Source organism: Rattus rattus, chromosome 9 (genome assembly GCF_011064425.1).
Source record: "Rattus rattus isolate New Zealand chromosome 9, Rrattus_CSIRO_v1, whole genome shotgun sequence".
Taxonomy (NCBI): Eukaryota; Metazoa; Chordata; class Mammalia; order Rodentia; family Muridae; genus Rattus; species Rattus rattus.
The window spans coordinates 29,270,847-29,289,395 of NC_046162.1; the positions used below are offsets into that span (position 1 = coordinate 29,270,847).

Here is an 18,549-nt window from a genome sequence, read left to right on the forward strand (position 1 = left end):
TACAATCTATTTCTGATTAGTTTCCCTTCCCCCAACTCCTCCCAGAATCTCCCCAGGACCTCTCCTATGCAAATCCGCATCATTTCTCTTCCTCAGTAGAAAACAGACATTTAAAGTATAATTATAAAATAATAAATATAGGGCAAGCAATATTTTAAAGAAACATATATGTCAGTCAGCAGGTTGTTAAGGGCAATGACCCATTGCTTCAGCTGTTTCTCCAGACTATTCTGTCTTAGGTAACAAGTGAAACCATGCTTGGCAAACTGACATTGCAAGTGGTGCTTTAATTAAATCACTATGTGCATCCACAAATTGGTGTCTAAATATTGGCTTTATCTACCTTGATTAACTACAGTATTTAAGTTTTAAAATCTTCTTACATGTTATGTATTTGCATGCATTCATGCATATGAGGAGGGAGGGAGGGAGGGAGGGAGAGAGAGAACAGTTGCCATGGAGGACTTGTGGAGACAGGAGGACAACCAGGGACAACAGCACTCAGGAGGCAGAAATCTCTTTTTTTTTTTTCGGAGCTGGGGACCGAACCCAGGGCCTTGCGCTTGCTAGGCAAGCACTCTACCACTGAGCTAAATCCCCAACCCCCAGAAATCTCATGTAGAAGTTAAAACTCTCTAGAAAATTAGGTCTTGTGAACAATAAAACAGGCAAGGAAGATATCAATACAGCAGCCTTTGTTAACTCTTAGCAAAACCAAATATTTTGTTGATTATGACAAACTGATTAATTATGAAAAATGCTTTGTCTCCCTCCCATTCTGCATTGCCTCCTTTTAGCTCCCAATTCAGAGCTCAGTGGGTGCAGTGGCTATTTCTGGCTAACAACTTGACCATATCTGGAGTGAACTACAATCCAGAGTTGGAAGGGTCACCTTTGATCCTAATCTTGAGGCTGGGAGATACAGGTTTCTGACCTGGACCTTGGTATGGCGATCTTGATGTAAAGTGGCTATGAATTCTGCCAGTTTAAGGCAAGGAGATCTCTGAGTTCAAGGTCACTTGGGACAAAGCAAGTCCTAGATCCAGGCGTGTTGGTACACACCTTTAATCTGGGACACACCTGCTGGAGATTTACGTAAGAACATTGGAAGAAGGAAGAGTCTCTCTTTTTGCCTGCCTGCCATTAGAAAGCATGGACATGTCTAGACTCCTTTCTGTTTACCAGATCAATTAAACCTGCAGCTCCCATGACTTAAGCTCCTTGGGGTAAGGTGAGAAAAATAATGTTTTAAGTTGCAATAAAAGAAAGAAAACAGAATCATGAGGCATTTCTAAATTAAGTCTTTCCCTCTCCACTTGCATTATTTATTTATTTACATATTTTTTATTTTAAAATCTTATTCATCTCTTCTGGATGGTTTCAATAACTAAGATAGAAGTCCCTTTTCTTCATTACCAATGATTTTCTCTCACAGACACAACTTGGGACACCTAAAGAACACAGGCAATTCTAAACCGTTCCTGTTTGACAGAATGCTCCCCGATGTGTGGTAAGAATGAGTGCTATACAAACAGTGTCTAGGACTGGGGACAGCGAGAGGGCCACTCTCTCCATGACTACTGGCAAGTGGGAACCACATGAACTGACAGAAAATATATAACATCATGGTCACATCCCCATTCTTTCTTCTACAGTCTTGGGATGATGGCCCCTCAATGGGCAACTGGAACTTTACTGTCTTCGATGACATAGACGTCTACAGCTTGGGATTGCTCTGTGCTTTGAAAAACTCCATTCTGAAATCCATGGAAGACAACAGCACTGAGGAGAGAGTTGTGGAGAAAAGAACAGGAAGGTCACTTTTGAGATCTGAGCAGATTCTGTTCATTCATGATACAGCATGACTGGATATTGGGACTGCAGGAGCCCCATTCACCACAAAACTGTGACAGTGAATGAACGGTACCACACAGAGATGTGGTATTAAGTCATAGAAAAGTTTGCTTAATAAACATCAAAGAAAATAAAAGCCCATTAAAACAAAAACAGTTCATATTATCATCCATGCATCTACTCATGTAATAGAACACAAAAGTGGCAAGTTTAAGACAGATATCTAACAGGAAATGGAGTTACCAAATCAGGATGTGCATTTTGGAACTGGGTTAAGAACTGGATGGCTCATGTATTTATAGCTTAGAACTGTGACCCTAAGGTTAGGAAGGCCTGGTAACCCATGCTACATTCCTGGATCCCATGGATTGGCAGAAGGAGAGAACCACCTCTACAAATTGTTCTCTGACCTTCTCAGGGGCCATGGACACACACACAAACATGCCACTGTAACTACCGCCAAAACCAATTCCCAACACAGTAAGAAATAAATTCTTGCTAAAGAAAAAAAAAGATTTTGAAATCTGCATAGCATCTGCATACTCTAAAAGTAACATGGAGTGGGAAAATGTGTACAGGAACAAACCGTGCGTTTCCACAGGGGCTGGTCGTCTTGGAAACAGCTGCAAAGAGGACATGTGTGGCCCACACTTGCATAGAGCAACATCAGATGCTATAGGGAAAGGAAATGATTTTGAGAGAGAACTGCTGGGGTTTGTGGTCTGGCCTTTCCCATGAGCTATAGGAGGAGTTTTTACTGTGGATAGTCATGGTGGACTGGGATTTGAGCTTCTAGAGCTCTCAGAGGAGCGAATCACAGAACGAAACTGACTAACTCATGGATAGTGTTTTGACATGGTGGATTCTGTTACCTATACACTGGCCATCACTGCTACTGAAATGTAGAACTGAAATAAGCCACAAGAACACCTGTGCTGAGAATTACAGAGATGCTGGGACAAAGCTTTTCTTTGCCTGGGTCAGTATCATGTGTACAGGTATGGAAATGACATAGGGTCAAGAAGCTCAGATGGTCTGGGTTCGATCCCCAGCTCAAAAAAAAAGAACCAAAAAAAAAAAAAAAAAAAAAAGAAGCTCAGATGGTGCAGGGTGACAACTGATGCAAAATGGTATTCAGGGGATTAGTTTGATCTCATGTTTGTATTTTTGTAGGTTTTATTTTTCTCCCCCTTGCCCCCACCCATTGAACGAAAGAGGAAAATTAACATTTGGTGGGTAGGGAGGAGGTACGGACTGAGAGGAGCTGGAGGAACATGAAGGAAATATATGAAAAACATTTTGATTAAAAATAAGTAAATAAAAAAAAGGAAGGGGAGGAGGAGAGGGAAAGGGAGAAAGGAAAAAAGGAACAGAAAGAAAGAAAGCAGAAGACATCCACAGGACTGTAAGTTCCAAAGCAACCGGCACAAGCCAAGTCAGCTTACCTCTCCAGGATCTTCTTTCTTCTGTGTCTGTACTCTAAAATGGGGGATGGGGAGTTGGGAGGAGTTGAAAGGTAAATTGAACATGTCATCAAAGACATCCATGATATTTTCATCTAGTCAAGAGCATTGTGTCTGTTTTTAACTGAACCGTTCCCTAGTGACCATGGACCCTACAGGATGTATCTTGTCTGCATTCATGACTTTCTGCCATTACCGGCATAGCATTCCTAACTTGCAAGAGTGGAATTGGTAAACAGTCTTTCTCTGGAAAAAAATGAAGAAGTCTAGGTTTTCAAATTGGCTGGTGCAAAATAAGCTAAACATGGACTCTCCAAGAGACCTGAGACACAAGGTCCTACTAATGACCTCTTCCCTTGGGGACACTATTGACAACGTCACTGAGGTGGCACACTGTACTACTGGCTTTGGCTCCTTCCGTAATGCAAGGCAGTGAGTGCTACCACCTACTCCTCACCCTCCCCTTCCGGTCAGAGACATTGGGACTCCCAGTAACCACCCTTCCTCTGGGGAGAATAAAAACTTTGGGTAAGAATGGAACATATTTGTACTATTTTATGCAATTTCTATTCCTTCTTTTATACATTATCTTACCTTTATAGCTTAAGGTAGCTATGAAGTGTAATCCTTCTGTCTCCACAGCCTGAATCCTGGGATAATAGGCTCATACTCCCAGGACCAGTTTAAATGACCATTATGAACAACCAAGTTCTAAATATTAGGGGGAAACATCCTAAACTATGACAGGCATATTCTCATCCCCAAATTTCTGCCCAGTCATGCGAAATAGGTCAGGAATGAGCTCATGTGTGGTGTCTTGGAATAATGATGGCTGACATTCTTACCTAGGGAATGGGCTACACAGACAGAAACACCGTGTGCACTTCTACAAACTCTGCACAAAAGGGCCACACAGGCCTGAGTGCCACCCTCAACAAACTCTGTTCCAGTGTTAGTCATGCAGTTTCCCATCCAGTGTTTTATTTGCCTCCTCTATTAAATATGTCCCAGAACTTTCAAAGTATCATCAAAGAGACAAAACCAGATCTTCAGGCTGAGAGAGAACATACCATAGGTCTTACAATGGTCTCTTGTGTTTCAGATCTCAACCTTGTACAACTGATTCTTGCGCTGTAGTATTTTAATTTTTTTCTTTAAAAATTCTCTCTGTCCCTGTCCCTGTGTCTCTTTGTCTCTGTGTCTGTCTGTCTGTCTGTCTGTCTCTCTCTCTGTGTGTGTGTGTGTGTGTGTGTGTGTGTGTGTGTGTGTGCGCACACACACTAGATTCCAATCTGTAGGCATCCAGGAGGATGTAGCTACAATCAGTTTGGAGTCACTCAGGAGCTGGAATGACTCTCAGTAAGAGCAGTACATGGTTTTAAATGCTAAACTATCTCTCCAGCTCCATGTTAAACTTCTTCATGGAAAACATGATTTTATTCATTTCATTATTCATTCATTCATTATTGAGGTGGCCATTGATTGAAATATAAAATGTATGTGTATGCTGTAATACCAGAACATAGACACAGAGGGCTATGACATCCCAAGACGGCCTCAGGTACATAAGTTCAATGCCACCCTAGAATATTTGAGACTCTGTTTCAAGGAGATAAACAAACAATGGTATTTAGGACATGATTCGTGCTTTACAAGTTGTGTGAAAAGGAATCTTTATGAGATACCGTAACAGTGGTCACTGAGCATGTCCCAAATGTTAGAAATAATATCAGTGCTTAGAAGGTCCTAACACATCCCCTGGGGTGCAGAAGGGACTCCAGTATGTATCCTGGATTCGGGAACACAGAGAAGTCATGTGACATAAACTCCTTGGTATTTGGGGTAACAGCAAGAGTGGCTGAGAATCCTTGCTATAGCTCCTTAGTCTAGGAAAATATACATGAAGCATACTGTCTTCTCTCAATTGGATGAATGAGACCGGATGTAGCATCTTGAAAGAAATGTGGAAAGACACCATTAGGCAAGAATAGCCATGGAGCCGTCATTTTCCTACAGACAAAATCCACGCTCAGAGGCCATTTTCCCTGGCCACTGCACTGCTTTACATCAGCAGTGTCCTGAGAATGTGAGGCCAAACTGTGAGCTCTCAGACAGAGCAAGGGACCTCTCTGCTTTAGAGTTCAAGGCCCAGCAGGAGCCCCACTGTGTGCACTTGCTCTGTGCATTTAAACTGGCTTTGCACCCTGCTACAGGAGAAAAACATTTTGCTCTGTTAAAATTCTTTGGGATTTTTGCTTGTTTTCTTGTCATGGAGACCCAGACCCATTCCTGACATGGGGACCTTGATAAAGTCACTCACTTAGGACAGCCAGGACACCTGCAAGGAGGATCAGGAGTGCAGCAGACACAGAGGTTCCAATATAGAGGTCCTTAGTGGAGATCTTCAGGGGGGATTGTGTTGGGTCCACATCCTAAGGAAACATCAGTAACTGAAGAGGCACCGACTGAGGTGAGCAGAAAACACATTCTATACTTCAACCCAGACTTTCCCTCCATTGCCAGTGACTAAGAATATGAAAGTTTGTGGTCAAGCACTCCTTGCTTTCCACTATTTTGAGGGGGGGAGAGAGAGAGAGAGAGAGAGAGAGAGAGAGAGAGAGAGAGAGAGAGAGAGAAAGAGAGAGAGAGAGAACATGCAAGTAAAAATCAAACAATTTGAGTTGGTACTAAGCTGTGAAATTCTAGACAATACAAACTTCAAAGTGTCTAGGAGGATGATTAAATTTTTTTTCTATATGGCTTGATATGACAACAAGGTTGCATATCTTGAGTGATTATACCTGCATTAACTATCAGTAGGTTATTATTCTATTGATAAAAGCAATGGCTGCTTTCTAATTTGATCCTCTGATGTTGCCAGAGTTTGCAAAGCTACCGAGTCTGATCTTTCTTCATTGACTAATGGATCCTACCTTTTTTAATCAAATGCAATTCTGAATTCTCTTTTTCTTTTACCCTGAGACTGTACCTTATTTCTCACTATTGTTACAGTCAGTTACAGTTACAGTTTTAACTCTCCATGTAGATCAGGTTGGTCTCTAACCAGAGATGCACATGCCTCTCCACCGAGATAGTTGGGACTAATGCCATAGTCCTCAAGCCATGAGGCAAGATCCTACATCTTTATAAAGCCACTCAGGAAAGCTGGCCATGGATGCAGCCTGATTAACACCATGTGGTCAGACAGAAATGCAAATTGCGTCCTAGTGCGCTGGTGCAGGTGACCACGGGTTACCACCTACTGAAATAAGCATGAAACAGACTGGGTGTCACCTTAGGCCCTTTCATAACTCAGCACTGATCTACTAGCCCTAAGCAGATCCTGAGAGGTGGTGTCACTGAGATCAGGTGTTTGCCCATGTGTGAGCCTCATTGATGGATCACAACCCCAGCTCCTCTGCTTAGTCAATGAGACCACGGACTCATTAGCTCAGCTCTGTGAGCTCTGTCTCAGTGGCTACTATCAACATGGTCAGTGCGATATTAGGTAAGTAATCCCAGGTACTTCTTGAGAAATGCTGCTGTGGATATACAGTAATGTGTGTAGGTTTTGAGACAGGGTCTCATGTATTCTAGGCAGGCCTACCACTCACTATGTAGCCAATGTGATGAACTTGTGATCCTCCTGCCTGCACCTCGTGAGTGCGTGGATCACAGCAGTGTCCGCCCTGCCCACTGAACGTTTACTTTATAGTGTTTCCTGGTTGTAAGTACAGCAGTGGCTCTCCCTCCTCATTCACCTTCACACAGCTTTCCAACCTTTCCAGGAGATGGAGTCTGGGGGCTCATCCTCAGCTTCAGGCCACTGGCTGCTATTGCTAAGCATGGCTGTGCCCACCTGGGATCCCAGGAGGGGAAGCAGAGCCAGGAGGCTCAGGAGTTCATTATCCTTCTCAGCTCTGTAGGGAAGTCAAGGCCAGCCTGGTCTCCAGGAGCCCCTGGCTCACAAACAAGGAAATAAAAAGTCCCAGACAGCAGCACACAATGGAGAGCCTCTGCCCAGTTCTGCATGCACTGTTCACCATGCACCTAGAAGCCTGAGAGCTGCAGAGTCCAGATTTTCCTGTTCCTTTCTTTGAATTTAATTCTAAGTTATTTCTTCTTGCTGGTGAAGACAATTGTGTGCAGTTACCTGTGCTCAGTACAATCGTGTCATGCAGGACTGTGCTAAATCCTGCACGAGTCTCCTCAGTGAACAGTACTTTCCACATGGCATGATGGTTCTGACATTGCACTCAGATACACAAATATGGCAGGTTAATTTATTCTCCTTTGGTTAGCTCATTCTTTTCTAACCTAACTTTTAACCATATAAAAATCAATCAATCTCTGTGTCCTTACCTCCTTAATTGTTTTATAAAATATCATTTATTGGGTACAACTAACAAACTTGCCCTATCAAAATAAACTTCCTAACACTTCTCTAGGTTCTAGTCAGTCAGTTCAGTTGAGTCAGTGAGTTGAGAGATGATGCAGCGGGAGTGGAGTTCAGGGCAGTTTAGTTCGTGGAGTTCACAGGCAAGTTTTATAGGGACAGTTTTACAGAGACAGGTTGCCAAGAGAAGATTCTAGACACTGCTGACAATGGAACAAGCCAGAGAATGAGAAGGAACCAGAAGACGAGAACAGATTGCCAGAGTTAGGTAGAGCAATTCACTGAGAAGCTAAGAGAAGTCAGATTGAATCAGTCAGCTTGGAACGGAGTTTGAACCTGAACAGCTGAGTTAAACCTGCCATCCAGAATTCAGAAAGAACTAGAACAGGTGAGCTTATTTTAGTAGTAGACCTCCAAAGTGACAATTACATAAGGTGAGTAACAGTTACTTTTACATTTTTATTTCTTTTTTTGAGACAAAAATCTGTGAACTAATTTGTCAAAGTGTCTAAAGGCAACATGATCGCAGGATGTTAGACACATGAACCTCACTATTAACACACAGAGGGATAGGCTTACGGTGTGATTATTCCAAAGCTGATCTGATGATGTCACAGTGGTGGTCCAAGCTGCTAAACAAGAATGAAAATTGATTGTTAATTTGAATATGTTGAATTTTCACTACAGAAGCTACGTACGTTCACACCAGCGTCTATCCTGAGTTCAAAGTTAATAAAAATCAAATACTATAGCATTCTGAGCATCACAGTAAATTCTTAACATTTTACTAAATTTCTCTATGTTGAACCTCTCCCTCCCTCTCTTTCCCTCTCCCCCTTCTCTTTCCTTTTCCCTCCCTCTCTCTCCCTTCCCTTCCCTCTCCCTTTCCTTCCTCTCTCTCCTTCCTCTGTCTCTTGCTGTGTCTCCGTCTTTGTCTCTGTCTCTCTCTGTCTGTCTCTGTCTGTCTCTCTCTGTCTCTGTCTCTCCCCCAACCCCCGTTTCTCCCTCTCTTCCCACCTCCCTAGGCCAAGAAATACATGCACATGCCAAGGCTCAGCTACATATTTGGGTGAGCCAGAGAACTTATTTGTGAAACAGTTGACGGTCCTACATGAGCTGAGGACAGTAAATGCATGAAGGCCGCCCACACACTGAAAAGTCAGAAATGACCCCACTCAGAAGGAATGGAACTACCACGATATCCAATACAGCTTGTGTGTCTTCTCCTCTAACATTTATGTTACTTGACTTGAATCAGATTTCCTTTAGAAAACATCTATAATATAGTCCAAAAGCCAATGTGTCTCATATGATGCAAGGATTAGGTTATAGTGTGGCAGGGGAGTCATGGAACTCCATTCACATATCCACAGTGTTTATGAGACATCTATTTTTGGAATAGATTGTAAATCATATGGTTTCTAAAGTTTATATGCACATAATTCTCATTCTGTTGAGTAACAACAACAAACAAATAAATGCTTTACATCCTAACCGGGAGTCCCTCGGTTTCATTTTATTCTTGAAAAAGCATTCATCAGATGATTATACATGTCTAATTCAACAAATGACAGACATTTCTGCCCGCAATGCACATGCGCAGTGCCCATACAATGCATGAAAATACTACAGGTCCATGGAAATCCCAATGACTTGTAAATCTGTCATTGCCCAGCATGGATAAATTTGGATACCTTGGCCTCCTCAGTTCCCACATTCCTGTGTTTAATTTACTCACTATGTGAGCCCATCCAAGGAGCCAAGACAATGACTAAGTTTAGGTAACATCTGTAGTCTAGGCTTTCTTTTTGACTTAGGCCTCTAAGTCAAACCTTGCAGGAATAAGAGCAAGTGACTCAGTTATGAAACATAAAAATTTTAATTCAACACATGGTAGCAAATAGTTTTAATCACTAGGGGCAGAAGCAAGAAGTTCTCTACAACTTCAAGCCAAGAATGGTCTTCAAAATGAGTTCCCTGCCAGCCAAGTTGAGATCCTGTCTCAACAAAACAAAACTCAACTTGTAGCACCCCAGCAGCTTATGTCATTTAGAAATGACGTAAAATGTCATTGTCTTTTTTAAATTTTAGTTTTCAATGAAGGTGGTAACTTATCTATGTTCTAGAAACTCAGCCCATGAACCCTATTCTCTGAAGCACCAAAAACTAAGTATTGAAAGGTTCTGTCAATCCTGAGATATCCTCAGTGTTCTATAGTGTGTGTTGCTGCCTGGAACAAATTTTTGTTTTGTTTTTTTTTCTTTCTAAAATCACAGTTGTAACCTCAGGTTGTAGCCCACTCCTTCAGAATCCTCCTGGTTGATATTCCCACAGGCCAATGGGAGGTAAGGAAATCGATACCTACCATCAGATTGCTCTAACAACAACAACAACAACAACAACAACAACAACAACAACAACAACAACAACAATACTCTGTGATCCTTTTGCCCCTCAAGACCAGCCCTACTCCATTGATGATTGGCTTTTAGGCAGTGTTAAGCATCCCTCGAACAGCTCCCTTTTCACTCCTGAATGTAAGAAAATTTGAACCTAATCTTGTCTTTGGACATCAAGCTTTCTCCCACCTCTATCAATTAACAATTTATCAATTACTGTTAAGTGTAAATTCATATGTGTCGGCATTTGAGGTACAAATGTTATGGTGTCAGCAAAGCATATGAATACATTTTTATGTTAAATTGTGTACACATGCATATGCCCTCTGTGTGTGGGTTTCTGCATTTGATTGCAGATGTTCATGGAGACTAGAGGGACTAAGTCCCCTGGAAGTGGAATTACAGGCTGCTCAATGTCAGTTCCTGGAACCAACTCAGGATCTCCTCAATGACAATACTTGCTTGTAGTTATGGAGCCATATCTCCAGCCCAGTTGTGAACATTTGAAATAACTAAAGACTATAAACTCAATGTATAAATTATCAGAAAATTATTTTTATATTTTCTTCCTATACAAAAATATTACCAGATTCTTGAAGCATAAAAGCAAAAAATGGAGACTGCCCCTAAAAATGGAGACTGAAGTCTTCTCCAGAGAGGATTTTTTTTTCTTTTTTTTTTTTTTCCAGAGCTGGGGACCGAACCCAGGGCCTTGTGCTTGCTAGGCAAGCGCTCTACCACTGAGCTAAATCCCCAACCCCTCCAGAGAGGATTTGAATACAGAACAAACCCACTAAACATCTTTGCCCAAGACAGGAGGCCTGATCCTGGAATTAGAAAAAACAACTTCCAATTCAAGTGCACAGAGACAGAATCTGAGTCACTTTCTGTCTTCATAACTTCCACCATGAACTTTCTGAATCTGTGTCAGGTCCTGTCACTATCCCATGGGAACAAAGCACAGCTGTAACAGCAATAGTTGTCTGAGAGTTCAACACTGCATCAGAAAGTGTGTAGTATACTGCTCAGTGCTCAGGAAATACTAAATGTTAGCTTCACTCTAGTGTGGTCTCAGTGATGATCACATTGGATGGCACAATTTCAGAATAAAGGTAAAGGGTCCCGAATCTTCTTACCTGAACCTAGCCCTTGGTCACTCCTTAGTTTTTTTTTATCGGAAAGTTACTTCCCACTAACCCAGATTTCTACCAACTTCATCATCTATCCTAGATCAATGATCTACCTACGTCTGGCTAGTAGTGAATCCTCTGGGAATCTGATAGAGATATGTGTTTTCCCTCTCAAGCTCTTGCACAGCAGAGGCTGCACATAAAAAGACTAGAGAATCATAGATGTTATGAAATTATTGTTTGGATCTGAGTTAAGAACCGTTTGCCTAAGATTGTACTTAAGACTGCCTTGTTATCCTGTGTGTATTATAGCATCCCATGAGAAGGACTCTGAGCCCTGGAACACATGGGTTTTTACCTTGTTTGTGAGTATGCGTGTGTACTGGTGTTAGAGGAGTGATATTCACCATGTTTCTCTAATATTGGGGGGGAATAAAGCAAAGACTGTGTCTACTCTCTTTCCAAAAGTACTAACTCTATGTGTTGGACTTTGCATGGAAACGTTCGTGGAACAACTAGGCAAATTAGCCTTCAACTATGATGCAGTGTGGTGTGTCCTCTCAGGACTCAGTGCCTTGAATATGCTGAGCCTACAATCTGTGGGAGAAGTCAGTCACTTACCAAGGATTGTGCTCGATTTTGGAGCATTTGTGGGTCTTGTTGAAGTAGTTGTGTGTTTTATGGTAGTTGTGGGTTTCCCTGAATTAGTTATGGATTTTATGACAGTTGTTTTTCTCCTTGGAGTAGCTGTGATTTGTAGTAATTTGGGATCTTGTTGGAGCAGTTGTGGATTTTATAGAAATTGTGTGTCTTCCTGGAGTAATTGTGGGTTTTATGGTTGTTGAGTCTCCTCAGAGTTGGTGTGAGTTTTGTGGTGGTTGCTGGTCTCCTTGGAGTAGTTATAGGTTTCCTTGGAGTAGGCCCAGGTATACTGATCGATTTGAATCTACTTGAAATTGTAAGTCTCCTTGAAAAACTTGTTAGCCTGAATTTAGAAATCATTATGAAAGCCAGGGCAAGTCAAGCAAGAAGAGTTGTCTGCTATACCTGCTCCGTAGCACAGCAGTGAGAGGCTGTCTGGGGAAAGGCTCCTCTCTGGTAATCTGTTCTTTGTCACTGACCAACTAGGATATGGCAGGGAGGGCGAGGGTAGACAGGCTCACCAATAGTAGACAGTTTCACTCACAACATGGACATGAGAACAGAGACCAGCTGGGTGTGATTTTCTACCTTTCACTGGTAAATGACTGACTTCTCCCACAGATTACAGGCTCAGTATATTCAATGCAGTCAGTCCCGAGAGGACACACCACACAGGACTGCATCATAACTGAAGACTAACTAGCCTAGTTGTCTTACAAAAGATACCAGGCAAAGCCCAACACAAAGAATTAGTACTTTTGGATAAAGAATAGATGTAGTCTTCTATGCCTTTTTCCCCCCAATATAAGAGAAATGTGGTGAATATCACTTATGCAAAGATTGTGGTATGAGGAATTTTCATAATTATGTATTCCTGAAAAAAATTTATGTATGGCTCTCAGATGATACTCAGGTTTATATTTGGATCGATGTAGCTTACATCTGCATACATTTCAAGTGTTACATGTACATTTATAAACCACTGATCATTCTGCAGATGAATACTTCATGGCATTGAGTTTTCTAGGTGTTTCTTTTAAGGCAATGCCCAAGAGGTTTTAGATCTTGAAGAACTGCAGATATGGTATTGGGGCAAGGCAGGTTCAACCTGTAATTCACAAATCAGGAAAATCAGAAGTATCATATGAATCCAAACACCCTACTGATGGTCTGTGAGTGTACAGAGATCCAAGACAGGAATTAACAGGAGACTGCCTGCAAAAAACAGCTAGTGAGGACTCCAGCAGGAGAACACACACACTGCTCTGCCAGCTGTCATGGTTCCCCAGAAATAGCGTCATTCAATCCTGGCTCTGCTATCTACAAAATAAAACCAAGGAGCCTGGATCAACTCCTCTGAACACTCTTCTCTTTAATGGATGTGATGTAATTCAAATCTAGATGTTTTCTCTAGGAAAAAGAAAAGGAAATGTGTTCACCTGTTACCTACAGGAAGCTAACGGAACTTTAAGCTCAACCCACTTTAAGATTTATAAAAGTTTCGGTCCCCAGCTCCGGAAAAAAAAAAGATTTATAAAAGTTGTTTTTATTTACTTATTTTCATTTCTTCTCTTTCTTCTCCCCTTCACCCCTTTGTGTGTATGTGCGTATAATTTTCCATGGATAAAGTGTCGAGATCCAAGGTCAACTTGAGAGAGTTGGTCCTCACCTTCTAGCAACTAGCTTGCAAGAATTGAACTCAGGTAATCTAGCTTGGCCACAGGCCCCTGTTCCCACTGAGCCTTCTTGCTGGCCCTCATTCCCCTTTCCCTTAAAGGACCAGCTAAGTAGTAGGTCTATTGGGTTCAGGAACCAAGAACTAGGTGTTGAGGGGCAAGCACTCCAGTCAATCAGTGTGAAAGTCAGTGAGGACAACACAGCAGGGAGTGGGTGTGGGTGTGCTAAGGGAAGTCTATTCACACTATTAGATACAAACTATTCACACGTTTAGATTGCCAGTCCAGTATAATGTATGAACAGAGGCATGAAAACAATTCAAACCCTCCCTGGACAGTAAAAATTTGGTGGAGAAAAAAAAAACAAGCATGCAAAAACCAAAAATAAACCCAAAACCAAACCAAAAGAAAACAACTGAAACCAGCAACCCTAATCAAAAGATCATAATGGGAACAACAACAAAAAAAAAAAAAAAAAAAAAAAAGAAGAAAAAAAAAGAAAAAAGAAACCACCCTCTCGGGAGCCTCTCTTTCCTTGCTCCGGGACATTTTATCTCCCAGGTGGATGGGAAAGTGCAGAGGAGCTGATGGGGGTCCTGGGACAGCCGAGGACACAGCTCAGTGTGCTTAAGTCTTGAGGAATTATACAGACTGATTGTTAAGGATAAGACAGAGCGACTCTTGTGGACCCAGTGACGAGCCAGACGGAGGCCTTTTGAACACTGACCTGTGAAAGAATTTCTAAGCTTGGTAACAGCGCACTATTAATGATTTCAAGCAGCTGTGCATGGTGACACAGACTTTTGTTCCCATTGGTCAAAGGACAGAGGCAGTTGATTACTGGGTTTTCAGGCAGTCTGATCTACTTGGAGAGAGATCATGGTCATTCACACCACACAGTGAGATTCAGCTTCAAAATCAAGTAGATAAATAAAAAAGCAAGTAACAACTACACAAGACTGGACAATTACAAAATGCTGTTCTGAATTTAGAAAATAGGGACAAGTTAGTATTGGTTTCTATTGTCCGGGTTGACTCTTAGTAAAGGAGATTAGGAAATATCACCAGAAGAAGGCACATCCTCATGACTCTACTCCTTTGAGAGGACAGATTTAGCCAGAGCCAGGGTGACTCCATACAGGCTGCAATCTGACAGTTTGGGGGACTAGGCCTAAGTTTCTGTTTCTCACAACTGGAAAAGTCCAAAACAAGTGAATTCCAGGGAAACCCACCCCTTACCAGCAGCCAATCAGGAAGCTGCCCCACCACCTTGCCTGAACCACTTCATGGGCAGCGAATCAGGAGCTGTAGAAGCTGCCCTATAGCTTGAGCCAAATGATCAGCCAACGTTCCCAAAATCCCCCAGAGCCTTAACCAATCACAAAGGCATTTACCTCTAGAGATAAGGCCAACAATTCAAGGGAAAGAAAGGTAAAAATGTCTTGCATTCCTACCCTAATAGGTATTAAAGTGACCCTGCAAAGTCCACACCTCTGTCTTCCATCCTGATGTGTGCACCCCCACATGTTAGGCTAGCCTGGAACTCACAGAGATCCATCCAATCCTGCCTGCTGGGATTAAAGGTATGCACCGTTATCCCTGACTTGTTGGCTGATTTGTAGACAGGGCTTGGCTCTGTAGTGCAGACTCTCACTCATACTTTCCTCTGGCCTCAGACTCCTGAGAAATGGGACCACAAGCATGTCTACTGACTCTAAAATTTTTAAAATTTTGAAAATGCTCTTTCAGATGTAGTGCCCAATGATGGATGCCTGCAAAAAATGAACTCTGAAGGTGAAGGCAGGAGACTAGTGAAGACCAACCTGGTTTATGAGACCCTAGCTCAAACCACCCCTAACGACTCTCAATGCTATTGAAATGCTATAGTTTTCATTGTTTTTTGTTTGTTTGTTGTTTGTTGGGCTTTTTGTTTTGTTTTGCTTTTGCTTTTGTTTTTGAGACAAACTCTTAACTATGTAGCCTTGGCTGACCTCAGTATTTAGAACTCTGTATGTACAACAGACTGGCTGAATTCATGGGGATCTGCCTGCCTCTACCTCCCCAGGATGGACTCAAAGGTGTGCACCACCAGGCCAAGCTCAGGATGGTTTTTTTTAAACCCCCAGGAGAGGTGAGCTTTTAGGAACAGTTCTCAAAGCTAATCCTAAACAAAGAAAAACCAAACCAAAACCTGAACAAGGATTCCTTCTTATGTGTTGATAACATTCCAGAAACTGAACAAGACTCATATCATGAGACCACAAAACCAGAACATTAAATCATACAAATTTTAAACCTAGCATAACATCTTTGATATGTATCTGTTGAGAGGATGGACAGAATTCCCTATTACCAGTTGCTTCTACATGAGGGAAATCTGAGGCTGAAGATGCAGTTCAAGGATGCCATGCTCACCTAGCCCACGGCAGCCCCTGGGTTGGATCCCAGCACGGGAAGAAAGGAATAAACGAACGACACAAAACAGTGAACTGTGGGAGTCCATTCCAGCCCAGCCCATGTCTAGCCCGTGTGTTTGGGCCATGGTCTGAGAAAGCATGTTCCTGTGTATAAAATGAGCGTGTAATGGGAGTGTACTTATCACTGGGACACTCATCACTCCACTCTTTGCAAATACATTTTTATGTTCACAAATATAATAAATACTATCATTATAAATTTATAGAAACATATGATAAGAATTAATGACCTTCCACATTCCACTCAATGGAGATTAGAGTGTAACATTTAGAATGAATATGAGATATAGATGCTCACACCTAGTATCTTAGCTCTTGGGAGGTAGTGAGTCCATTCACTCTTGTCTGTCCTCTTTAGGGGCGACCAAAGCTATCTTGGACCCTGTCTCAAAAAGAAATAATATGCAATTAACTGTTTACTCTTATATCATGAGTGTTTTCAAAGAGTATTTTAATTAGATAATTGAAAATGAGGGTTTTTAATGTCAAATGGTTCAAGTAAAAGTATTTTCTGTAGCTCTCATGGGTTGACTATAACTTGCACATACATGTGCTCACCCTTACTTGAATATTACATGCATGCACATATATTCATCTCTTAGCTGACAATCTTGTGGGTCTTATATATGAGCCATAAATTTTGAAATTCATGGAGGTTAAGAAATATTTTTGGGGCTACGGTTTCATCCTGGTTCTTTGCTCATATATACCCTGTGATTCTGACCTCAGGGAATGTATTTGAACCTCCATTTCCCAGGCTTCCCTCTGCTCACCCCTGACTTACCTGGGAGAAGGAGTAGGAGACCTGAAATGAGGACTTGAGGGGGCATCATGATGGTGACCTGCAGGACAATGAGGAGACACTCTGGTTGGCTCTGACCCTCACCACACTGTATCTGAGGCCTCTCATCCTGCCTTTATGAACCACATTGGCCTCTCTGCTGGGGCCCCCTGTCCTCCCCAACACTGCTTTTTCCAAGGCCTTCCCACATATAGCCTTCAGTTTCACTCCTGGTCTCAGCACAATTAAGACAGTAAACAGAGAAAAACTGAAGGCAGAGAGAAGAGGCTGGGAGAACTAGTAGAACCCTAAGCAAGGAGCAAACTGCTAATGGAGTTGGAGTTACCTTGTGCTTGACTGAGGTTCTTCCTGCTCAGTAGCTACAGTGGTTGGTCCCTAAACCTCAATCAAGTTCAGTATTAACAAAATAGACCGAGTAAAATGAGAAACATCGTGTCTAAGCAACTTGTCTCATACAGGTCAAAGACAAGGGTTTTGAAGTTGTTCATTTTAGTTCCACTGTTAGCACTCATAGACCAAGGTTGAGGGAGTATGAACAAGTTCTACTCTCACTTGAACATTACTATTAGGCTGTTGCAACAGCTCATTGGTCAAGAGTCCCTACGGCTCTTACAGAAAACTTGAAAACTGGGGGATGTTTCCAGAACCCTGGTTGAGAGGCTCACGGCCAATATCACTGGACAAACACAAGCATCAAACTTTCCTAAACAACTGTGATCACATATATACATCACCACACACACACACACATACACACACACACACACACACACACACACACACACACACAGAAACATGCATACACAACATACAGATACATACAATTGAAAACAATAAAGGTAATTTTAAAAATGATAATGTGCTTGCAGTAATATTAATGCCATTGATTTATAAAAATTACAATGTGTCCAATGTACTATAGAAAACAGTAACATAATACTAAAATTTTACTCATTTTATAAATTTGTTTATGGATTTTAACAGAAAGCATATGATTCTATGACTCCAGTCTCTATCAATGGATCAAAGATGTCACTATGAGACCATAAGAAAATGTGGATTATTTATTGACTATGGCATGCAATACATACATAGAAAATATATAGAAAATATTATTTGTTTAAAAAACAGAAAATATAGAATTCACTGTCTCTCTGCATGGATGAACACATGAACAGAGCTGATAAACCACAAAGGAAGCACCCAGCAAGCTAAGGAAGCATTGGCAGCATTGCTGCAGGGCTAGGCGTGCACTCTCAGCCTGCTCTGTCAGCTTACATGCACTTTCTTTCTTTTTTTTTTTTTTTTTTCCGGAGCTGGGGGCCGAACCCAGGGCCTTGCACTTGCTAGGCAAGCGCTCTACCACTGAGCTAAATCCCCAACCCCCTTACATGCACTTTCTAATACTGTCACACAGAAGGTCTTTGAACAAAGTTGAAGAAGGGTTAGCCAGCCAGAAAGAGCTGTGAGGGGAGAAGAGAGAGAGGGCAAAGGTGCAGATGCAGGAGAGTGCCTGCGGCAGGGAGAAGGCAGGGCTTGGGACAGTGAGGAACAGCAATGGAGAAGAACAGAGGGCAGGGCAGGGACAGGGCTCAGAAGCCACTTTGTGAGGGCCCTCCTTTCCCCAAGGACACAGAGAGTCATTGCTGGGGTGTGACAGTCCTAGGAGCTGGTGGCCTCTGAGGACTGCTGTGAGTGTTGGGCTGACAA

General features: G+C 42.1%; 1 protein-coding gene across 1 annotated transcript; it reads right to left on the reverse strand.

Moving 5' to 3' along the window:
• Positions 1-1,673: 1,673 nt before the first annotated feature.
• Positions 1,674-16,870, reverse strand: LOC116908981 (hepatitis A virus cellular receptor 1 homolog). The gene is made up of 5 exons (XM_032912451.1): positions 16,822-16,870; positions 8,293-8,345; positions 5,638-5,749; positions 3,300-3,333; positions 1,674-1,782 (listed from the first exon to the last, which is right to left on the reverse strand). Exons 1-5 carry the CDS (start codon positions 16,868-16,870, stop codon positions 1,674-1,676), a joined length of 357 nt encoding a protein of 118 aa, XP_032768342.1.
• Between the last annotated feature and the right edge of the window lie 1,679 nt (positions 16,871-18,549).

Coding starts and splice junctions, on each gene's coding strand:
- LOC116908981 (XM_032912451.1), bottom strand. CDS start 16,870: ATGATGCCCCCTCAAGTCCTCATTTCAGGTCTCCTACTCCTTCTCCCA. Junction 3,334..5,637: donor AGGTGTCCTGGCTGTCCTAA/GTGAGTGACTTT, acceptor CCCCCATTTTAG/AGTACAGACACAGAAGAAAG. Junction 1,783..3,299: donor AGAAAGAAGATCCTGGAGAG/GTAAGCTGACTT, acceptor CTCTCTCCTCAG/TGCTGTTGTCTTCCATGGAT.